The following is a 24,853-nucleotide window of genomic DNA, read 5'->3' on the forward strand; positions in this document are numbered from 1 at the left end:
AGCCTGTTGGGAAGGCCTTCTACTCTCGACAAGAGGCATGAGCAGGTGCTAAATGGCTGTTCTTCTCTACCTACTTTATTTCAGTAATGACTGTCACTCCCACCAGAGAAAGTATGATCAGGAATGCTCATTAGATTTCTGCAGTATTCCATTTATACTTTTATGAGTAGCTTCTTGTTTGGATGGAGGGGACTTAAAGTTCTTCAGTGTCCAGCACAGATTTTAGACTTCAGTGTTCATCTGGATGACAGAGAAACCTAGAACCCAGAACTTGGAAAAAGATGGTGACTTGTCTGGGGTCAGGCAACTCATTTGAAGCAGCATCAGGATGGGAACCCAGATTTCCCAGTCCCTGAGTTTGAATGCATGTCTCCACAGCCTCCTCAGACTCCACATATGCAAATATGGATCTCATTCTCCATCCCCCGCAACCCACCCCGATCCTCAAACTCCCTCCCCCACCACATGGATGCCGTATGCTATTGGAGCAGTCTTTGAATCAGACCTGGATTCAAGTACTGACTCCTGCCACTTTTTAGCCATGTATGTACATTATCTTAAATACTCTGAGCCTCAGTTTCTTCATCTCTATAATGGGAAAAATAATACCCTCCCTGTAAGATTGGGATGAGGTTGACTTAGAGCATGTGTATCAAAGGCCATCTAGGAGCCAGGAACACAGTTAACTACTGTGTCCTGTGTCTCCCTGTACACTGCCCCCCTCCATCTCTTACACACTGAGAGTGGGTTTTCGATAAATGGTGACTTCCCAGGAATGATTTTCTGAGAAAGCTCATTAGAGTAGGGAATGGATTTGCTAGCAAGTCTCTTGTGTGGCGGTGGTTTGCATCTGTTTCTATCTGTAGGCAGGGCTCCTTGGGTCCATCTTGGAGTACAACTTCACACAGTCGCTTTAGGTTTTACAAACCCGCCTCTTAAAATGGCCTTTGCCTCTCTCCACGTTGTCTGCAGTAAATGACTACTAAGCTGCAAAAACCTAAATGCTGTATTTAGGAGAAAACATTTGTAACTGTATCTTTCATTATGAAACCATGTCTCTTTGTTCTTCTGTGTCATTTCTCTTTGCATAATGCTGTCAGTTATTTTCCTCTACATTGACCTTCTGGTGAGTCCATATTTCTGTACCCATTTTAGCTACCACTTAATGTTTTGAATGTCCTTTCTTTGATTTCCCTGTGTATTAATAGCTGCAAACCTCCTAAGTGTGATGAGAGTTACGTGGGCCTTTGTCTGGTCTAATAAGCCCACTTTGTTGAACGCTGGCTTGAGCCCTGTCATCTCAGGTCTGTTTGAAGTGCTGCCTGCACACATGGGGAAACCGTATGCATCTGATCTCCATGATTGCTCGAGATGATTTTATGCAACGTTAAGTTCCTCATTCTACTTCCTGTTACAGGGTTTTTTGTGTGTGGTTTGAAATAGAATTTGTTTCTTATGCTGTGCTTAAATTATTTTTTTCAGAAAGGCAAATTATGTTTCTCAAAAAGCATTCCTATGAAATTTGGGGAGGAAAAGTGATGAGGTAAATTTCTATTAAGCGGTGGTGACACATGACAAAAAATATCAGATTTAACTAGTCTTCCTGTTAATTTAGTGTAAATGTCATGTGTGTTTTTAGTCAGTCATGTAATTTTCCCATTGCTGCAAACTGCCCTTTGAGGCATACAGGGTATAAGAATGCTTGTAAAATGAATGGTGGCAATTATTATTCAAATGAGGGGGTACCAGCCGAGGTACACATGGCTCTCGCTGGTTACCATGTGAGATTTAATCGCATTGTATATTTCTGAAGATTTCTAAATTTTAACAGAATACAGTAGTAAAGCTCCCCTGGAGGAGAAAAAATGGTACTTCAAAATTACAGGGACCGAACTGAGTTGAGCCCACTGAGGTGCATTTCTTCACAATAGAGGGCGTTTATTCACGTTTTGGTTCTCGGTTGTGCCCTGAGGGGCTTTTCTGCCCCATCTGTATTCATGAGCATTGATGGAAAATAGTAGTCACCGGCCTCTATTAGAGAACTCTCTTGAAAGATGTGGAATTTACTGCTATTTAAAGCAGAGGGTCCGGTGTCTCTGCCCTCACAAGAAGGAAAATAAAGGGCAGTTTAAGACTTCAAGCTGCTCCAATTGTTTTTGGATCAGCTTGCCAGGTTTTCTGTTTTGGATTTTTAGATTCTTTTTGTGGGGGAAGAAGGGTGTCACCCAGATAGGCATTGCTGGATTGTGAAGAACCCCTGAGTTAATAATCATGTTTAGTTTTTTGTTTGTTTGTTTGTTTGTTTTTACGGTAGCGGGCCTCTCACTGTTGTGGCCTCTCCCGTTGCGGAGCACAGGCTCCAGACGCGCAGGCTCAGCGGCCATGGCTCACGGGCCCAGCCGCTCCGCGGCATGTGGGATCCTCCCGGACCGGGGCACGAACCCGTGTCCCCTGCATCGGCAGGCAGACTCTCAACCACTGCGCCACCAGGGAAGCCCCCGTGTTTAGTTTTTTATAGATTTTTTTCCTTCTAAAATGTGGCTGATTTAATACATCCTAAGTCCATTTGGAAACCTTTAAGCTCTGCCTGTGAACATCTTGGAGAAGTCAGATGTCACAAAACTGTCCCTCTTTTCCTCCCTGCTGGCCTACTAGGACATACTCATTTATCAGAGGCCCCTACCAGCCTTTTCTGTCTCTCTCAAAGTATTTGCTAGGTTCTGCCTTGTATTATAGTTACTAATCAACTTTCTTCTCTTCTTCCCCATTCCACCCTCCCACACTCTAGAATCTTATATATTCTCTTGCTCTTGTGTCCTCTGAGTCCCCAGTGTCCTACTTTGTACCTGGTGACATTGTGTAAAGTTGAGGATTTGACCTGGAGCAGCAGAGGGATTTCCCTGAGAGGTCAGACCAGGAGTGAAGAGGGCCTGGGGCAGGCAGGGTGGCTGGACTTTGATGAGTCCATTCAGAAGGCCTCAGTTCTCCCGGTAACTCTATCACTTCAAGACAGGTGGCCTTGGGCAAGGCACATGCTTCCTCTGAGCCTCTCTCCCCTCAGTTCAAAGGAGGGACCTTGACCGTCTCTCATGGATGTCGTGAGATTCAACTGGCCAAATATCCAGGACAGAATGAGCCTACAATAATGCTCCCAGAACTCGCATTAATATAATTTTCTAATAACTGGATCTCTTACCCCATTTAGTGGCAAACTTTAAAAAAATTAAAAAGGGGTTAACCATTGGGGATTGAGAAAATTTTATTAAAGTTTTACCCTACCAAATAGAATAATAAACATCATGAGGTTATTCTTGATCATTTAAAATCTTCTTGGTCTGTCAGTTATTCTTCTGTATTATAAGAACAATACCCTCAGGATTTATTTAGCAGCACGTAGATCCTCCTCCAGCACGTAGCCTCAATACTAAATAACCCCAGCCTATTAGGTTTTGAGTGCGTATGTCTTTTAAACTTTTTTTAAGTATAAAAAATTATACTTTACTTTTGTTCGAGGGGGTATAGTTAATGTCTTCTCTCAATCCCAGTATGTCAGTAGCTACTTCTTGTACTTACCTGGAAGTGTCTCTGTCTTTTAGTTGCTGTTTCTAATCTGTAGGGGGTTGGGAAGCAGGAAAATGAAGCTGATAATAAATCATGTAGAGTGAGAGGAAATAGCTTCTGAGTTGGTTCCAGGGCATATTCTGCAAGAAGAGCGAGTGGGCTTTACGACACCTTCCTCAGCTTTGGACACCACGTGTCCGCTTCCCGATTGTCTGCCATGCTCTAGAGGACTGAGGCTGAGAGAGGAGCAACCTCTATGTCAGTGAGGTACATACTGTCTCAGAAGTGGGTGTGTTTGTATGAGGCCTAAGTGTCCCTTGAATCTGGTATAATAAAGTCTTAGAAGTTGGTTAGAATTAACTTCCAGGTTATTGACGTCTTTGTCATGTTTGGAGGTTGGGGGAAGTAAACTTGAGATACAGAAACCCTTGAGTTACCTGCATGGCTAATCCTCGCCGAGTTGAACTAAGTTAGGACTAAATTCCGAAGGGCTCTTTCCAATGACCTCTGTCAAAACTGACACGTTGAGGAGACCCAGCAGAGACCCACAGAGTCAGATATAAAGGATGTGGAAGTCTCAAGGCAACCACGTCCCTTTTGAAACAGGATCCTCTTTCTGTTCAACTCATTACTGTGGCAGTGAGGGACTCTGGTTTCATTTGGGTTGTGTCCACTGATACCCTAAGGGAGAGGAGAATCTCGGAGTTGGGGTCCCTGAACACAGCAGACCGGATCCATTTCTCTGATGCTGGCCAGCTGCACAGGTCCTGGGGGGAGGCAGGCTCCTGGGCCTCCTGCTGTCACCCCCGCCCTACCACGTGGCTGGTTGGGTCACTCTCATGGCCAGTTGCTTTGCTTGAAATATGGCCCTGTTTCTCTGTGAAAGTGGTGAGAACAGTCACCCCCATTACTAGTCCTGTTAGTAGTGTTAACTACCACTTGCTGACTACCTAGCAAGTCCCAGAAAGTTCTAGACACTTTCCATAACTCTCATTTTATCTCCCTAAAGCCACTATGAGGGAGGCGGTAGTATAAATAACATAAAATACATGCAGTGCCCTTAGCAGTACCTACCTGATTCCCTGTGACAGTTCTTGAGACTACGTGCTCCATGGCGGCTCTATCACCGGGGCCTAGGATAGGGCCTGGCCCATAGCAGTGGCCCAATAAATATCTGTTGAGTGAATCATAAAGATGAGTTGTTAGATAACCCATTTTTCAAGTGGAACAAACTAAAACTTGGAGAGGTTTGGTAATTGAGCCAATTCACAGAGGCTGAGCCAGAGTCAGGACCTAGACCCAGCTGCCCCAGCTTAGAGCTTTCACTCCTCACCCTTCTCCTGCCCACCCTAAGAGGAAAGCCTGATTCTGGTAGGAAATAGTAGATGCCAGGGTGGGAGATGCCCCTGAGTGGGAGAGGCTTGGGTAGGTGCTGTTTGTGGGCCGGCTGGTTGGGAAGATGGTCTCGCCCCCGGTAACTGAAGCTGGATGCCACGGTGCCTGAAGCCCATCCCTGACTCTGGCGGAACCTAGTTCTCCTTCCTCCCCCAGGCTTCTCTGTGATTCATCAGCTATGAAACCTAATTAGCACAGTTTATAATTCTGTAATCTTTTAGTCCTTCACTGATTGTACCACCCTGGCTCTTTAGCAGATGCCCTCCCTTCCTGAACAGACTTCTGCTCTGGCTGCACAAATATGCTGACTTTTAGTCTGTGTGATCTAAAGGAATATGATTTTAGAAAGCAATTTCAAGTAATCAAAATGAATGTGGTAGAGAAATCACATATTCTTTGGGAGAGAGTGGTAAACTGCAAGCATATGCTATTTTATGACATGTGAATCTCAGTGGATTCCTCTCCTTTGCACTGATTTGCGTGAATAAGACATATGATTGGTTTCCTTCGTTGTTTAGATAACTAACAAGGTTTGCTGCTTTTCCACATTTAATTCAGAAGTGGTTTTTATCTGTCACTATATTTAATCTCCTAGGCAACGTTTTGTAATGATGTCTAAAGAGACCCATAGCAGCACAAGTTATAAATTTACCAACTTTGTATTTACATACAGGGTTCTGTATAAATAGGCACCACGTTATTAAACTACAATTATGATGAGAAGAAATACCATCTCTCCCTTCTGCCGCATGGTGAGATCATGTAAATTTAAGTTATAGAAGAATGTACTTGACCATAAAGAACACTATTTTATCCCGTTAACCAAAGTAATATCCCAATTCTGAGTATTCACTTAAGTGAAACTCAGGTTCTTTCCTACTTCAGTCAAGGTAATTGTATTTTTAAGAATTCAGGAGAATGCTTCCCAAGGTTCTTTTATTCTTTGTGTTTGCTATTGATTTCTATTTGTTTATAGAATTACAGGGGCCTTGGGAGATAAATATATAACATATTCCTGCCTCAAGCAAGACTGTATTTCAAGTCATCTTCGAAAGGTAGTTTCCCCTCTTCTAGAATATCTTAAGAGATGAAAGCATCTTTGGGACATTGTTACGGAGGATCATTTACTTGGAAAGTTTTTCCTAGTACCTAACCTAACATCTTTCTCTTCCGGTCTTGTTTAGAAAAATTAAAGGAGCTAAGAATTCAAAACCTATCTTTTTCTGAGTTTATAAAGAGGGTTTTGATGTGTAGTTTTCCCCCTCAGGGTTGAATAAATATTGATATTAGTGTTGGTGACACTGGCGTGTAAAATGATCAGCCTATTTTCCCTTTAGTGCTTTAGAGAAATGAAGAAAAAAAGGAACAAAAACAGGTTATACGACTCACTTCAAGGCTGTCAGATGCTAACAAATGGTTCTGGAACCTTGTAGATGGATTTGCTTCCTTAAGGCTGTGGAAACTATTTTGAATTTCTTTTGAATTTTTTATTTTTAGGTGCATTTTGACCAATTTAAAGAAGCATTAATACTTATCTTGTCTAGAACTCTATCAAATGAAGAACACTTTCAAGAACCAGGTAAGGACACTAACTTTTCCTCTCTTCCTTCTGCTTTAAAATTTGTCCAGGGAAGAATTTGGGGACCTTGAAGCATGTCTGTGAAAGCTTTGGGGCATCCGCCTCCCACATATTGAGTGGTTATTTTTGGTCTTTTGACATGGTCATAAAAGCCTTGCAGCTGTTGCCCACTACGATGAGCCTTCTCTACCACAGCAGCGAATTGTGGAAGAAATCACTGGATTGTTCCTAGGAGATGTGTCAGATGGTGTGGCCAAAACTCATTCTAGGAATGAGCAGAGTGGGGCTGGATGGTACTTCCTCCCCCCTCATTTCCTGTGAACGAGGAACGGTATGAACTGGGGGGGAGTTTTGTCTGAAAGAAGAAGGTTGGCCAATGAAGAGATAATTTTATTCAGTCCTACTGAGCGGATAGCCCTCTGTTACAGACCTTATCAGATTATATTATAATTGTTTCTCTATCTCCTCTCGAGTGATAGTTCCTTATGGTCCACGTTTATTCGTTTTTGTACTTTTAGTGCCTAATAGGATGTTTAGCACATAGTAAGTATCCAATGAACGTTATGAAATGAAAAACTTAATATTATACTTCACTGATTTTTTTAAAGGCACCATAAATTATGACACAATTATTTTATATACCTCTAAAAAGAAAAATTATTCTCAATTATAATGGTAAAATGCCATTGTTTGTAAGACACATAATAATTTCAAAATATTCTAATCTAGGGGTGTGTGGGGGGAGGTTATGTCTTAAAATCAATGAAATATGGTAAATATTTAAGGGGAAGCCTAAAACAGTGTTGGAATTTATATTATAATACAGTCTGGTTTTATAAAAAAATAATCAGTGGTTATTAGGGGTTGTTAGAGGTTGTTAGAGGTTATTAGGGGTTGTTAGAGGTTATTAGAGGTTGACTATAAAGGGGCACAAGGGAATTTGGGGGGTGATGAAACTGTTTTATATCTTGATTGTGGTGGTGGCTACAGATCTTACCAGTGTGTGTAACCCATAGAGTTGCTCACTAAAAAAGAGAACACTAAAAATATAGTCCAGTGCTGAGACTGAGGAGAAATCATTGACAGTTTGTCACTGTAAGGAGTCACTCAGTGTGACCTATTTAGAAGAAGCACCAATGGGAACTCATGTCTCATCCTCACTGGTGATCTAGTTCTTCATCGTATCTTCTGAAATGCCCCAGATTTGTGTCATATGTATGAACTCTGCATTTAGCAGTGTTTTGGATTCCAGATGGAGTCTCCCCCTTTTTGCTAAGGTTATTGCCAACTCTGAGGCTTTCCAGAGCTCTCTGCAAGCCCCCAGTGGGCCTAGGAGGGAGGTTACTGCATTCTAGAGATTTTCCAGACAAAAAGTAGAATTTCTGTAGGTGACCACTGCTGGAACATGGACTTTTGTTCTTATGGGGTCTCACATTTTATTGGCAGTTTCACTTTTTTAAAGTTGTCATCTTGGGAATTCCCTGGCAGTCCGGTGATTAGGACTTGGCGCTTTCACTGCTGGGGCCCAGATTCAATCCCTGGTCAGGGAACTAAGATCCCGCGGCCAAAAATAAATAAATAAAAATTTGAAATCAAGGTTGTCATCTTTTTTTAAAAAAATTTATTTATTTAACTTATTTATTTTTGGCTGTGTTGGGTCTTCGTTGCTGTGCGCGGGCTTTCTCTAGTTGCCGCAAGCAGGGGCTACTCTTCGCTGCGGTGTGCAGGCTTCTCATTGCGGTGGCTTCTCTTGTTGTGGAACACGGGCTCTAGGCACACGGGCTTCAGTAGTTGTGGCACATGGGTTCAGTAGTTGTGGCTCGCAGGCTCTAGAGCGCAGGCTCAGTAGTTGTGGCGTGTGGGCTTAGTTGCTCCGTGGCATGTGGGATCTTCCCGGACCAGGGCTCGAACCCACGTCCCCTGCATTGGCAGGTGGATTCTTAACCACTGCGCCACCAGGGAAGCCCCAAGGTTGTCATCTTGATGACAATAGTGCAAGATCTAGGGACCCTGACTAGAGCTATGGTGACATTACCACATCTGTTTTATTTCATGTAAGCATAGGTAACATAAGCTTAAGTTCAGTGTTCTTCTGTATTACCATAATATGGGTTTGGAACAGGCAGTGCTACCACTAGTTCACGTGGTCCTTTTGCTGCTCTTTCTTCAAAACCTCTCCTATCACCTGCCAGAAAAGTGTCATCATAAATGTACAGATTGATGTGACCACAAATGTGAAGGGTGCCCCATAGAGGGCTCTGCATGATGGGGAGGTAGACAATGGCTAGCTGAGCTTGGTAACAGCTCGGAAGTAAGGTTTATGAATTCAGCTCCAGGCGGTAGTTTCAGAGTTATGTATATGCCTCAGTGCTGTGCAGGCTGAGGCCATCATTTGGACAAATCTTCCAGGGGGACACTCAGAGGGATTTTTATAGGTCACCGCGTGCTCCATCCTTTGGGTGGGCTGCAGCAAACCTTTGTTACTGAGCTGCCCCAAATCAGTGTAATGAAGCAGCAAAGTAATTATAGCATTTCATCCAGCGTGTATGTGACTTCCTAAGGTTTGGCCTGGCAGCGTAAAATCCAGGATTGAGCCTGTGCCTTAAGAGTGTTTTATCTCATATGAGGCTGGGAGTCATTCCTTCTTTGTTCCTGAGAATCTCTGCTTCTTCTATCTTTTGCCCATCGCTCCCTGGCCCTTCCAGTTGTTTTTGGGGATCGTGCATCGCTTTCCACTCAGATGTTCTCCCACCCACTTGAAAATGTGACTCCACCCCCATAGGCTGTCTGGCTTGGCTGGCGAAAGACAGAGAAAGAAGAATCAGGACTCAAATGCTGTATATCGAGAGGCCACTTGAGTTCGCCCCCTCCTTCCCCTTTATGAAAATAACTCTCCCTTAACTCATAGACCATATGATTGTAGGGCTGGAGCAAATGCTGCCATTTTATTCATGAGCAAATTGAGGCTCAAAGAGGGATGTGGCTTAATTGAAGTCTCACAGATAGTAGCAGGGGAGGATGCTGACACTGTATCACCAAGGGATGGGACTCCAGGAGGCTTTGGCTTGAGGATGTTAACCCTCAGATGGATGAGCTGGGGGCAGCAGTCCTCAGTCAGTGCAGCCTGGCCGGAAAGATTCTGACAGGCGGCCAGAGGCAGAAGGAAGGAGCAAATAAGAGCAGGTTTCACCTGATCATTAGTGACATTATTTGGCTGTTCAGGACTTAATTCATCTTCTGCCGTAAGGGGCCAGGGCTGTTGTATTTTTGTCTTGCCTTTTCAAATCAGTGGACCTCCTAGACTTTGAGGGAAAAGGTTACTCTTCAACTATGGAAGGTGACTGCAAAAATAGGAGGGCCATGGTGCACAGCCTTAGACGTTGAGTGGGTCATGAATTGATATTTTATAACATCCAAGATTTTTATAAGTTAAAAATATCAGGTGTTGCACCTGACTGTAATACAGAAAATCCAGCTTGATGAGGTAGAAAGACCCTTGAACCAGGAGTTACAAAATACCGGCCCTGCTCCTCTAATCTGGTGGCCTTATACGTCACAACCTCTGTGGTCTTCAGTTGCCTCGTATGTGAAAGTAGTTGTGCTGGAAAATACTTAAAATCCATTCAGCTCCAAGATTCAGTTGTGTTGTCTCCTAATATCTAAATGACATCTACATTTAGCAGAAAGCTAGCTTTGTGTTTCTATAAAATTTCACCCAACATAAGTTGACACTATAAGGGTCTGCGTCCTAAGGACAAATGCCCAGTATAGTTCATGCTTTCATATTCTTCTAATAAAAGGCAGTTGTATATAAATAATACAAACACAGAGCTATAATAGGATGTCAGAGGAGATGGAATTAAGTCATTATTTATGTAGTCTTGGGTTGTGCCATTTGTAACGTCTCTGCGGTACAGTGTCTTTATTTTTAAAATTAGCGGGTACGAACTAGATGATTTCCAGCATCTTTTTAATGCTGATGTGTATGATTCTAAGACTCCTAGGAGAGAGTTTTTTCCCTAAAACAACAATAGTACACAATGAAAAGTACTGAAATTCAGATAAGGTCAGAAAAATGGGTTGGGGATGTAGAGAGTCCTTTGTAAATTCCAAACTGATTAACGTCACCGATGGCGTCGCTCCCTCATGTCTATGTGTACAATTTAATTTTTATAATGGAGATGCTGGCACAGGCTCTAAGTGACGTGGTACCAACATGCTGTCTGGATCTGTTCTCCAGAGATTTTGTCCTTGTTTGATGCATCTTACATTAGATTTGTGTTCTGTAGTAGATGTTAGCATAATGCAGGAAGCTCTTTCTTTCCCTCATGCGGTTAATGTAAAATATCTCTCCTTTGTTTATTTGGTGAGGGAAAACTCAGGTTTGGAAAAACCAAATCATTAGAAAAAAAGGCACGGCAGATGATTGTTTTTTTCTTTTTCTTTTTTTTTTTTTTTTGGTCATAAACATTACTGATTCCAGAAACTGCCCTATTTCTAGTTATTTTCCTTATATTTTGGGAAGCTATAAATATAATAAACAAATATCTCTTCATTCACTCAGCAAGGCAGGTCTCATGGCCAGACAGTGGGCTAGATCCTGGTTTGCAGTGATTGAAGATTTGTGTTTGCAGCTGTATTCAGAGTTGAACTGAACTCTGGCTGAGGACCCTGTTTTTAGGAGATATACACAGATGGCCCAACAGCCATGTTCTCTTGTCCTCTCTCTGGTTGAGTAAGGGCTTAGTCCTCGGTTCCTTTGGTATGTATGAGATGCTAACAGTGAGCACCAGAAAATTTCTCCAAAAATTAAAAGTAAGGTAAAATCACTACCACTAACCACCACCACTATCAAAAGAGGGTGTGAGGACCCATTTCCTAAGGTCAGAGGGAATTGGAAACATTCACGCCCACTGGTGGTCATGTAAACTGATAAAACCTTCCTAGAATCATGTAAAACAATACCATAAAAATGCCTTTGGCCAATCAATGCCACTCTCAGATTTTATGCTATGGAAATAATTCTGGATGTGCATGAAGATGTGTGTGTAAGGATAGTCATTTAAAATAGTAAAAAAAAAACAAACCCAAAACTATATATATATATATCTCAAGAATAAATATTTGACAGTGTATTTTGGTTAGGCAAATTATGATGTATCTGTGGAATCAAAGACTAAGCAACTATTCAGCTGTCCTATAGAAGAATACTTATTGTTATGATTTTACAAGGAGTAAGAAGGCACTCTTTTAAAAATATGTGTATGTGCAAAAAAGATACTCCTGTTATTTAAAATTAAATAAATAGGGCTGGTGCGAATGTTGATAATGAAACAGTTTGCTTGGGAGTTGTGCTGATGTAAGTTTATTTCAATTCCAGTGTATGAGAAGGTTTCCAAACTGGGGACATGAAAATGGTAGTTTTCTGCAGGGAGTCTTAGAGAATTGGTGTGTCCTCTCATGTCAGCCCATTGATGAAGGGAAAGGAGATGACAAGGAAGAGAAAATTAGGGCATGAATGAGTCGGAGGCAGCCTCAGTTTCTGAGATGACAGACTGGATGTCGTCACTGTGTGTTCGCCAGTAATCTCACCCATGGCGACAGATGAGGTCAGGGAATCTACTGCGGGACTGGGGGCTGTGAGGCTCTCCCTGACTCTGCTCTGCTGGCTTTGAGCCACCGCTGACCCCCAGGAGTCTGGGTGGGAGGACACTACCTGACAGAATAGTGACCTTGCCCCACGGAACTCCTGTTGTATTCCCTTCCTCCGGATGAGGAGACCAAGCCTCAGGACGTTAGGTCCTCCTCACCTTGATAAGGACAGAGGGTCCAGGTCTGTTTGAATGCAGAGCCCACAGGCTCTTTCCATGAAGCACTGCTGCCCTGGAAAGCATTCAGTCCAGCTGGGTAGGTAATTCTAACATGTAAGATGCTTTTAGAAAAATATGACCGTGATCGTTATTAAATCGGGAGCTGTCAACAGTATGGGTCGCACTAAATTCACAGAAAAAAACGTTCCGTGAAACTTGCGCCAAGCAGTTACTTGAAAGAAATGAGTTTTGAGTTGAGCCTTGAACGATGGGGAGGACTCAGGTGATAAGTGAATCTCTGCCTTTATCCCCCAAATGGCTCAAGATGCAGGCAGGCCGATCCTCCTGGGAAGAAGGTTGGGGAACAATCACATCATCATTATCAACTCGAAGAGTTTTTCTTACTGACGGACCTTCACCTGCTCTAGGGCTTAGCTAGACCATCTGATCAGACCAGTCAGCCCTGGGGGTTGCCAGACCACACCCATCCACCATCCTCAGCACCCTTGCGGGGTGCTAACCTTCCCCTCGATGCTTCCTTCCAGGCAGGGCTAATCAGAGCCACCTTATTACCTTTGTGCCCAGAAGCCCCTGTGTTCGTGCAGGAAACATCACTCAGATTGGTAAGAAATGATGTGAAGACTGCTCCTAAAATTCTGTCATTGCATCCGGGGAGGACCTGAAGGCTCCAGTTGACCTCTGCATCTCGTGTGAAGATTCTGGAAGAGAGGCGTGATTGGGGAGTGGGGTGCTAGTGGCTGGGAAGCAGCTGCCTTGGCAAGGGCTGTGTGCACACGAGGTGTTGGGGTGGGGAGCCTGCCTGCTGACGGTCCCTGCAGAGGCGGGGCACACTGGGAGGCAGAAGGAATGGCCGATAGTGTCCAAAGGCTTTCCGGGTGTCTCTTTTTATGTCATTCATTCTCTCTTGGCTTCTCTTCTCTCCTCGCTTCCTTGGGACATCTCCCTCCCCATCCCTTCTTTCTACTTCTCCAACTCACCTCCACCCTCCTCTCCTCTCCTTCTTGGCCCCTCACTCCATTCTTCTCCTACCTCTTGGTCCCCAATCCATCAGTTCCTCCTGCTTCCCCTCCCCCATCCCCACATAGGCCTCCAGCTCTCTGCCTGTCTTCTGTCCCTCACCCCCTTCCCTTGCTATTGGTCTCAATCTCTCTGTCTCCTTCTGTGTTGATAATTTGATGATCAACAATTGATTTGATTCTTTTCTTCCCTTTTCTCTTTGATTTGATTCTTTTCTTCCCTTTTCTCTTATTTAGTATCAGGTGTGGGTTTGCACTCTGACTGTGTAAGCCCTGTGCAACGGTGCGTTCAGAGTAGGCGAGGAGGTGGCAGGTGCAGTGGGGCTGGTGGTGCTCATTTGCTGTGTGACTGCCTCTCGTGGGGGGCTTGTCCTGCGGTTTACACGTGCTTCATTTTTGACTCCTTATTTTCAGAGGGGTTTCAGGAATCCCGTGAGTTCAGCAGAAATGTAGTATAGACAGGGCCTCAGATGATCCCCCGTGCCCAGGTCCTTTGGAAGGGGGTGGGGTCTCTGGGAATGATTTCCCAGGTTAACGAAATGGGGCAGGAAGGGAAGTAGAAAGCAAGGGGGTCTACATGAGCAATTCCAAAACAGGAAGATCAGGCACCATAAAGGCAGGGCTTTCTTCTTCACCCTGGAAGCATCCTCAGGTCAAACAGGGAAGTTTGAATCAAAAAGTGTTAACAATATCCATCTTATCCCTCCACAAGTATGATAGAATGCTTTGCCCACGGCAGGTGTCTGATAGATATAAGTTAAATGAATCCACCTAATACTGGAGTGCATCTTTGAAACTCTCCTCTAACTTCCCATGTATGTGCTGAGGATGGTACCTCATCCCATGTCCTAAGCCTTGTGTTTTTCAAGAAAAACGTTGATGGAATAAATAGTGTTGAGGTTTTTGGGTAACGATTTCACCTTCCTCTTGGGTCCTCATTGCTTCGCCTTTGGTCATTGGAAGAACTGCGTGTTCCAAGTGGCCATCCACATCACACAGGTGGCTGGGGCAGTTCTGGGAGAGAGTACAGAGTGTGAACTGCCCTGCTCAGTTAGAGGGGGGAAGGGAGGGAGAGGCGAAGGGACAGGTGGGGGGCTGGTTGTTTTCCCTGGCTGCAGCTGGCCCGTGCCAAGTGGTCATTCTCATTAACATTGAATTTCAATTTTTCTTTTATTGTAAGTGCAAGACCTTCTGGTCACAAGTCATACATGTGCACTGTGGTTCATCCTGGTTCTGGAAAGTGAACATGATCACACCTCTGGAGTTTCTCTTCTTGGTGCACCTCATTGTGAGCTCGCCAGGGGCTCCAGGAGTCTAAGACTCCTCTGGGCAGGCCGGGCCTGTCTGCTTTCCTTCAAAGCTCATTTGTATTTTTATGTAGTGATGCCAAACAGGGAAAATGGAAAATAGGAAAGAAGGGGAAATGGCTCAGAAGCTTGACAATCTAGGTAGAATCATAAATATACATTCAAGGAAATAAAATACCGGAAGTACAAGCAGTCCTTTATATCTCGGTTTTTTTTTTTTCCGCTGGCATTTCATGTCCCTCCTTGGAGCTTATGATCGGTGCAGTTACTTACACTTATGTTAAAGGAAGCTGTGTGTAAATAATTTCATTTCTTAATAAATTAAATAACCCTATATTATCTGGCATAGATAAAATTGTTCCAGGCTAAACCCCTGAAATACATACATCACATCTGGATGTGCCCATAAAGTAAAGACACTTTGCCCCAGGGCTGTGGTTTGGCAAGTCTTTGTTGGGCATGGTAAGGGAGGGGTAAGGCATTCTTTAATTTGGGTGGGCAGGGGTGTCTTGAAATCCCCACCAAGGCCTCCTGTTTGGTGGACTGCTGCTGAGCACTTGTAAAGCCCTGCTTGAAATTCATCAGGAGAACGCTGAAGTTTTCAAAGGCTTAGCACAACAATGGCTGTTGACCATGAATGTTCTCTCTGGATCTCCTTACTTTTAATGCCTTTCTTCCCCTTCTTATCTTGTAAATACAATGAGGCTGATGCTCTAAATAAAAGAAGGCTGTAGGAGTGTGTTCACGTCTAAAATATAACTATTTGTAATTGGTGTGATTAGTCTAATTCTTTATTGTATGGAAGTGTTGTGAAATTTCTTACGAGGAAACTTTAATGCCCCATTTTTCCTTTGTGCTAATATCTTTATTCAAGAAGATTCTACATTTTAATAGATTTCTCTAGAAATTGACTTTGTGATGTATGCACATTCTGTGAAAGATATTAACTTCGAGTTTTAAGAATTAATTTAAAGTTCCTGGCAATGCAAAAATAAGTAAGTGTATAAATAAACCAGAACTCCACAGGATCCCTAATGTTTCACAGTCTGTTATCTTTCATTGCTTAGAAAAAGAGCTATTTCAAATCTACCAGTGCTCCCTACACAGCATGAAACATTTAGTAGTAAATATTTCATCCACAGGTGGATTTTGGATTAAATCACAGTGGGTTGTAGTTTTGTTTGTTTGTTTGTTTTAAGACTGTGGCTTTTCCCCACTGCTTTTTTTCCTCTGAAAAAGTGCGGCATGCATTCAGAGTTCCTCTGCCACTTCCTTCCCCAGACCATGACTTATGTTCTCATACCGGGAAAATCCCACGTTCCATTTTCTGACGTTATACATTTTCCCTTTAATCTTTTCCAAACCCCCATCATCACTAATGGTGTATCTTGTTGTCTGCCACTAAAATTTAAGAATATGTAATAAATTAAGGATGGTTCTACATTGCCTTTTATCTGACTAGCATCTGTGGGTGTCAGCTGCCAACAAGTAGCTCGGGTGTCTGGGCCGCTCCTGAACGCTCACAAGCTGACACACTGTCTTCTGATAAAAGGTACCTTCAAATATGCATGCGACTTTCAATATAACTTTTGTATGCTTGAACACTTCCTGTAAGAGAATCGCTCGACCTAATAAAATGACTTGGCTGGGACTTTGGATATAAATATTGCTAGAAATTATAGAGCAAGCATAAATACTTCACTCTGAGCTTTGCCGAGCATTTTCAGGATGTTTCTGACCACAATTGTGAAACCTAAGCTTATCCCAGAGGAAGGGCATGGGAGCGGGGAGGACAGAGTTAGTCACGCAGGATCACCAGTCCTCCCAGGGAGACTACAAAGTAATAGCTACCCCCAACATGGTTTCAGTGGTGATAAAGGAAAGGTTTTGTTCTTTTAGTTCTTATCTAATCAGTTACCCTTGTTTTGATGATCTGTGTACAGCCCTCATCTAAAAATCTACATGTCTGAGTTCAGACATACCTTGTTAAGACTGTCATGTTCAAACAGAACACATATTATGTTCTCCAGAGAGACAGTATGTCCATGTGAGTGATAAGAACTGAAATCAAAGCATTGCCAGTTTTATATTTTAATGGAATATTTTGTTCTCCTAATTCTGTTCAAGGTGCTAAAAAAAGTGTGTCTCTAAGCTGACATTTCTAATGAGTGAAGTATTTATTTTATTGCTCTAAAGCTACCATTGTAGAGAAAGGTTAGTATGTGGTGGTGGTGATGGTGGTGGTGATGGTGGTGATGGTGGTTGTGGTGGTGGTTGTGGTGGTGGTTGTGGTGGTGGTGATGTTGGTGGTGATGGTGGTGGTGATGATGGTGGTGGTGATGATGGTGGTGGTGGTGATGGTGGCAGTGGTGCTGATGATGGTGGTGATGGTGGTGGTGGTGGTGGTGATGGTGGTGTGGTGGTGGTGGTGGTAATGGTGGTGGTGATGGTGGTGGTGATGGTGGTAATGGTGATGGTGGTGTGGTGGTGGTGGTGGTGATGGTGATTGTGGTGGTGGTGGTGATGGTGGTAATGGTGATGGTGGTGATGGTGGTGGTGGTGCTGGTGCTGGTGATTTTGGTGGTGGTGATGATGGCGGTGGTGGTGGTGATGATGGCGGTGGTGGTGGTGGTGGTGATGGTGGTGATGATGGTGGTGGTGGTGGTGGTGGTGGTGGTGATGATTGTGGTGGTAGTGATGGTGATTGTGGTGGTGGTGGTGGTGATGGTGGTGATGATTGTGGTGGTAGTGATGGTGATTGTGGTGGTGGTGGTGGTGATGGTGGTAATGGTGATGGTGGTGGTGGTGATGGTGATTTTGGTGGTGATGGCGGTGGTAGTGGTGGTGGTGATGGTGGTGGTGATGGTGATGGTGATGTTGATGGTGGTGGTGATGGTGGCAGTGGTGGCGGTGGTGGCGGTGGTGGTGGTGATGGTGTTGGTGGTGTTGGTGGTGTTGGTGGTGATGATGGTGGGGTGGTGGTGAAGGCTGAACCTGAGACATGTTCTGCTGAACGCTGAAGTCCTTCAGGGTCAAGAGATGACTTTCCCCTTACACACATTCCTTTTATTTTGTACAACACAAAGCTCATGAAGAGAAAAGAACATCATATATTATTTTCTTAATGCAGTTTTGCGTTTGCTATTTTATTCCACAGCTTTTAATTTTATAATGAGATCTTGATGACAAGTTTCATATGAACAGTGAGCTGTCATTAATTGATTAGGATCCACTGTGTCAGTTTCTTTGTTCTGTCTTCCTGCTTGTCTGATGGATCAGAAAGTGGGATGGTTAACAAAGGACTCACTAAGGTACTAGAGGGGTGTGTTCCAGACTAATTGGTATGAATGCTAACTTTACAGTGCTGATAAGGTGTTCTTTTTAATCATCATTTTCCAACATGTCTCTGGTAGTATGATCCTTCCCTCTCCTGTTCCCTCTGTCTGCAAAACAGAGCTTAATAAACAGAAGAACACATATGACCGCTTGCTTTGTCCTGATCTTAATTCCCTAGTTTTAAACAAATCCCTCACTGCTGGCTCCTCATCTCTCCCACCACATGCTGAGATATACTCGGGGTGCTATAAATCATTCGGAATTAGAAGCTGTGCTCTGCATCTGACTTACTGGCTCATATACGCCCACGTCCACTGCAACTGGCAAACGGTGGTGGTTTATTTTGGGGCTGGTATAAGAGGCTGTGTCCGAAGGCTGTGTGTCAGATAGGGGCTGAGATTGTCATGTAATGTGGCCTCAACTCTTGTCTCCTTGCCCAGACTGCACTCTCGAAGCTCAGCCCAAATATGTTAGAGGTGGGAAGCGTTACGGACGAAGGTCCTTACCCGAGTTTCAAGGATCCGTGGAGGAATTTGCAGAGGTGACAGTGATTGAGCCACTCGATGAAGAAGCAAGGCCTTCACACATCCCAGCCAGCGACCGCGGTGAGGTAAGAAATTGGACAGGCACATCCTTCTGGATCACAGGTGTGGATAGCCATGGATAGCCACATCAGAGTGGTGCAGAGACAGGAGAACTGAGGGGTTTGTGGCTTTTCTCAGCCATTTTTTTCAACTACTTGCTGATCTTATTACTTGCCTTTTGGATATATGTGACTACTTTTTCTGTTGTTTATACGTTTCATCTGTTTCAACTTCTGGAGAGCTGACCTTTCTGTGCATGCTTTATGTTTATACATTTTTGAATTCAGTTATTCTTATACTATCTGAGGTCTGCCACTTCTAGCTCTTCTTGGGAATATCTCTCTCCTCCACAGCACTGTTATTTTTAGTTATGTAAAAAGCTAACCAGCTCCTTCCCCGCAGACTATAAGACAGCCGCCGTGACAGGTAAGCAATGAAGGCAGTGTGGTTAGGCATTTCAAGAGCCAGCATCTTGTCTTCTGTGGTGGGACGAAGCAGCTCTGCAACTTCATCCTTGTCGCAGTGCCCGGCAGTTACCAGGGTTCTTAGTGGTTCTGTCCCACCTGGCATGTCTGGCTCCCTAGCAGTCAGAGATTACCCTGCCTCCCTCATCTCCCTTCTTTCCATTTGACATGGTGCTATAATCTACCAATTAAGGAGAAGCAGTGACATTTTCTTGTTTCTTTACGGCTCATTTACCAGCATACCATTTATAGAACATGATTGAAGGTGCCATGCTGAGCAAGCTCTAAATATTTCTTGTAAATCCCAGCTTAGACTGGGGATGCAGATACTTCAGATGCTCATAATAAGCTGGGAAGGAGACAAAGTGCCTCAAGTTTCTTAAAGTAGTCTTTAGATCGTAGGTTGATGGGGGGGAATGAGTGTTTGTTGCTGTCTCAAGTCCATGTTCAGCTTGCTGAAATCTACAAGAAGCTTGCTCCAGTAATGTCCCCAGCAGTCAGACATCTGGCATCTTCACAAACCCAAAGATACCTACAAACCCCACAAACTCAAAGGTAACTGGAAAGGGCTCAAGTATTGAGCAAAAATGAAAACAACCACAAGTACTGCGAGTTAGAAGACACGTGACTGGTCTGCTGATCAGATCACCTTTTTTTTTAAAATCCAGTGATACCTATCCTCACAATAGAAGTAAAGGAGCACTGGCAGAAATGTGAGTGAGAAGAGAGGAAGAAAAGCAGCTAGAGGGGAGAAGGGAGACAGAAACCACAAAAATGGTGTGAGTGGTGCGGGTGAGAAGTGACAGCTGAAAACAGAAAGACCATGAGAAGCAAAAAGGAAAACATTGCCTAGAACATCACAGCACTGGGGACCAATGGGTCTGGGGCAGAGGCTACTTCCCATCTTGGTTCAGTCGGTTTGAGACCCTTTCTTGGGTCCCTTTGAGAATTTAGGTAGGGCCCTTTCCCCAGAAAACACATAGACTCACATGCACAAAAGTGTTATTTGTACTATTTCAGGGAGGCAAGTAATTTGCATACTTCAGTTATTGCAGTGTTCATAATATCTTGCTATCAGGAAGGGTATCATTTTATAACATTAAATCTGTTTCATAACCCTAAAGAGTGTGGAATGTATCTGAGACATTTCTCTGTGAAAAAAATGGTTAAAATAGGTCTCAACACTTTACGGGGGAAGCTTTTCTTATACAGAAAACACCTTTAAGTCTAGTATCTCCTTTCTCCAACTATTTTCAATACCTGAGGCACTGTTACTTGGTGCTCACAAATTAAATGGTTGCTTGTTTTTTTGAGAAGAGAGTTTCTAGTTACCACCTGGGGATACTCAGAAATCTTCTTGGGCAGAGCTGATTTTGTTGCTGGCAGGATATTTCTTTTATCCTTATTTAATCTTATTTACTGATTTCCAGGGAGATGTACTGTTTAAAAAGTGAGGCTTTGGTTTTATGTGTAAATAAAATGAAGGGTTGAGGCCTGAGTCTGGGCAAAATCTTGCTGCTTTTGTCTTAGTGAGAGGGTATGTTGGGAGAATCATTTCACCCCCAATGAACTTCAGCTTCCCTAACTCCTCCAGAAACCTCTTAGGCGTGACCTTTTTTTTTTTTTTTGCGGTACGCGGGCCTCTCACTGTTGTGGCCTCTCCCGTTGCGGAGCACAGGCTCCGGATGCGCAGGCTCAGCGGCCATGGCTCACGGGCCCAGGCGCTCCGCGGCACGTGGGATCCCCGCGGACCGGGGCACGAACCCATGTCCCCTGCATCGGCAGGCGGACTCTCAACCACTGCGCCACCAGGGAAGCCCAAGTGTGACCTTTTGACACTAGCCACAGAAGCTTTAATGTAACGACCCACCATCAATAGAGAGCAAATAGAGTGCTGTAGAGAGTCATTTATCTCTGTGTCTGCTCTCCCCAAGGACTCTACTGACTTGACTTTGAGAGTCTGTTATATCCCAACCAGAAAGCCTCTAGTAGAATCACATAACACATTTTTACCTCCCCCCCTTTTTTTAATTGCTGAAAGTGGACTCAAACCAAAGTTCATCCAGCTGCTTTCTTGCCTAAAAATGAAGTGTTTTGCTAGCTGAATGGAGCCTGTCAGTTTTCAAGTTGATTCATCATTTTACAAAGTTAATAGACCCATGTGTGATGTTTTTGATGTTCCTCTGGGCAGTAAGAAGGGCCAGCCCCAGCTTCATGCAGTAACCATGGCCATGGGTCACATGCGCTGCCCTCACGGGCTGTGGCATAGTTTCTTCAGCGTCGGTCTTGTTGCATCCTGTTGTGTCAAGATAGCGCTCCTGTTTCCTGGCCAGTTTCTGCAGTAGCCTCAGCGGTTGAGGGCCACTCAGTTGGCCAACACAGTTCACGCTCTGGGCAGCATGGCCTTGCCGTAGAAACCCTCCTCCCTTCTACAGAAGCTGCCTAGGGCTCAGCGGAGTGCCAGGTCATCTTCCCTATTCTAGAGTGGCCCTCAGGTGGGGAAGATGAGGAGAGCAAGATTCTCAATGAACTGTGGGATTTATTTGTTCTTAACTTACAAGGAGTTCAGAACCTGTCAGGAGTTCTTTATTGAACTTCTGGCTTTTTTTCTCCCTTTTGGTTGCTTCAGGCCCATTTGTCTCCTGCCCATGGGTGTTAAGAATTTCTTCCTTGGGCTTCCCTGGTGGCGCAGTGGTTGAGAGTCTGCCTGCCAATGCAGGGGACACGGGTTCGTGCCCCGGTCCGGGAAGATCCCACGTACCGCGGAGCGGCTGGGCCCGTGAGCCGTGGCCGCTGAGCCTGCGCTCCGCAACGGGAGAGGCCGCAACAGTGAGAGGCCCGCGTACCGCAAAAAAAAGAAAAAAAAGAATTTCTTCCTTGGGTGTGTTTGTGATCAGGGACTCATACCTCATCTCAGTGCTGCTGGGCAGTATTGAAGGTGGGAGGGGGCTGGGTCTCCCATGACATGAATATTTCATGAGGAGTAGTGAGATGGGGAGCTGGAGACAAGCCTTCTTGGTTTGATTGTGGGTTTCTTTTGACTCCTGGGTCCTGGCTTAGGGGTTCCTAGCTTGCCCTGAGACTGCAGTTTCTCCTGTCCTCAGACAGGCCTCATTTTTCCTGAAGACCAAAGAACCTGAATCTGTTGTCAGAAGGTCTGTGGAGAAGTCTGGCTGTTGCTACCCAACAGGAGACTAATTTCAGCCCTAAGATGAATCAAGTAATTATCTCATGTATCTGAGGACTTGGGAGGGGTGCAGTGCAATGGAATGGTGTCACAAGCCACCTATACAAGCTGTCCTCAGGGTGGCTCGCTTCCTTCTAGGAACTCATCCTGTAGGGATATGTGAGCAGACAGTCATCTGAAGGGATAAAAGAGTAATCCCTTCCCTGCTTCCCTCTGGGGTTGTTCAAGAGTTGGGGAATTGCTAAGAGTGGACATTTCATTCCTAGGCTCCTGGACTAGTGGTTCACGATGTTCTTTATGCATCCTTGTTTGGAAGGCCTTCTCCCACATGTACAAAAAATTTTTATTTATTTATTTTATTTTGGGCTGTGTTGGGCCTTCGTTGATGTGCACGGGCTTCCTCTAGTTGTGGCGAGCAGGGGCTACTCTTCGTTGCGGTGCATGGGCTTCTTATTGCGGTGGCTTCTCTTGTTGCAGAGCATGGGCTCTAGGCTCCCGGGCTTCAGTAGTTGTGGCACGTGGGCTCAGTAGTTGTGGCTCGCGAGCTCTAGAGCGCAGGCTCAGTAGTTGTGGTACACGGGCTTAGTTGCTCCGCGGCATGTGGGATCTTCCCGGACCAGGGCTCGAACCCATGTCCCTGCATTGTCAGGCAGATTCTTAACCACTGTGCCACCAGGGAAGCCCATGTACAATAAATTTATAGGTAATTCTCAGTAGTCATGATTCTCTGTAGTCTACTTGTAACTCCACCATTTCTGCCTCATCCAAGAAAACAGAAATGCAGGCAAGTAAGAGTGATGCTATTGTAGAGGTTGCTTTCAAGCACCTAAATTTTTAACGTAAGTTCCATGTGAGTATCCAGTCTTCTTTAGTTACAGCAGTTTGGAACTCCCCCCATGACCATTCATGGTGCACCATTGTGATGGCTTGGGTGAGAACCCATGTTGTGACTGTGGGATCGCAAGTGCTTCACGCTTTGGCCTCATCCGCTGAATAGAATATATAAGTCTTAACCTTGTTAGGTGGTTGTGTTCGACTTTTGTTTCAGTCTGCATGTTAAAGCCCTAACATAAATTGTAAACATTTTAATCATCTCCACCCTCCCCTCCCCCCGTCTTTATTCAGTCAGTTTCTTTCCTGATGAACCAGAAAATATCTAACATAACTATTAAGTGTGTCTCCCCTACCAAGTTTACTTTACAAGGCCATAAAGCCTTTGTACAGGGAAAGACCACTGTAATCTTGCTAAATTTTCAGCACTAATATGTGTGTTTCAGAATTTCATTTAGAAACCCCGAAGCAAAATGTGCTAGTTCACAAGTGACAGGTGGGTTCCACTGTCTGGCTGAAATGTGCATTCACCTTCCAATTTACTGTGTTTACCTGGCAAATGGATCCCTTGGGAGTCTGACCTCTCATCTGGGGTGGTATTGAAAGGAAAGTGGTGATTTTTCTTTGTTTGTGGGATCATTTTCACTCAAGGCAATTCAGTTAGACATTCTATTCTGGATTAATCCAGACTAACAAAGGGCACATTCTGGAGTTTTTAGATTCTGAAGAGTATATATTCCCGCCCCCCATATATGCAGTGGCTACTGAACTGACCTTGAATTTTATAAGGGTTTCTTCTAAGGGTAGCTGGAAGTCGGGGACAAAAACAAAACTAATTCTTGGTTTTATTCTGTATTACTCAGACGTGGTAGGAAAGGTTGACAATGAATACAATTGGGGCAGGGCCACTTTGCTTTCTGCCCTTGTTCAAAACAGGGGATACCTTGTTAACTGTTTTCCTCCACAGGGAATAAATTGGGTCTAGTAAGATTCTTATCAAGAGCCAGAGGCTTTAAACAATGATTTCTTCAACTGTAGACAATAGTAGTGTAAGCCAAAACCATGCAGTTTAAGTGAGGACCTGAGAGAAAAGTTAAAGCCAATTGCTTCATTCAGCGGAGAATGGACAAGCAAACCAAGCCCTTGTGTCGGACTGTGAGGGTAGGAGGATGAGTGGTCATTATTTAAAAACAAAAACAGAAACACAAAGAACCCCCAAACTGATTTTACTGCCCTCCATAAAATCAATCTTCTTCCAGAAGTGCGAAACTGACTTGTGTCCCCCTTATTTCCATTTTCATATATGCATAACTTTGCGGTTGAACTTCATAAATTATTCATTTACATTGTATAGAGTAAAGATTTCATTCTGGCGCAAACTTCTTAATGACTGAGAGAAGTTTTTCTAAGAGCTTTTGTAGTTGAAATGCACCTATTTTCCAATTACTCGCCCGTTACATTTTTTGTTCTAGTCCTTGACAAAGTAAGCAATTTCATTACTGATGCCATTTGTTTCCATCAAATAATATGACATCATCAGGATAGGTTTTTTATTAATGGAATTCCAGTGTTTCCCTTTATATTTCTTGAGTATTATTAGATCATCTCTGGCTATTCTCAGAGATGAAACACTCATTCAAGAAGCAACTATAAATCACTTGAAAGTGATATAAAGAAGCCCCTTCAAAGCTAATAAGATGTTTTCATTCTAACACAGATTCAGCTTTCAGACTTTCAGCCTTTGCTGTTCTGCTAAGTCCTC

General features: G+C 44.0%; 1 protein-coding gene across 21 annotated transcripts in view; it reads left to right on the forward strand.

The window, feature by feature from the left end:
• Positions 1-24,853, forward strand: part of NIN (ninein) — a 102,768-nt gene that overhangs the window by 13,363 nt on the left and 64,552 nt on the right. For 14 of the 21 annotated variants that reach the window (XR_010943032.1, XR_010943059.1, XM_067736173.1 and 11 more), the window contains exons 4-6: positions 6,454-6,535; positions 16,152-16,241; positions 18,466-18,635. Coding sequence is in view for 19 of the 21 variants with exons in the window: in XM_067736173.1 (XP_067592274.1) it covers positions 6,454-6,535; positions 16,152-16,241; positions 18,466-18,635 (342 nt within the window). In the remaining 2 variants the exon portion in view is untranslated. The remainder of the gene's footprint in view (positions 1-6,453; positions 6,536-16,151; positions 16,242-18,465; positions 18,636-24,853) is intronic. The other 7 variants (XM_067736228.1, XM_067736237.1, XM_067736117.1 and 4 more) reach the window with 1 other exon arrangement.

This window comes from Pseudorca crassidens, chromosome 1 (assembly GCF_039906515.1).
Source record: "Pseudorca crassidens isolate mPseCra1 chromosome 1, mPseCra1.hap1, whole genome shotgun sequence".
NCBI lineage: Eukaryota > Metazoa > Chordata > Mammalia > Artiodactyla > Delphinidae > Pseudorca > Pseudorca crassidens.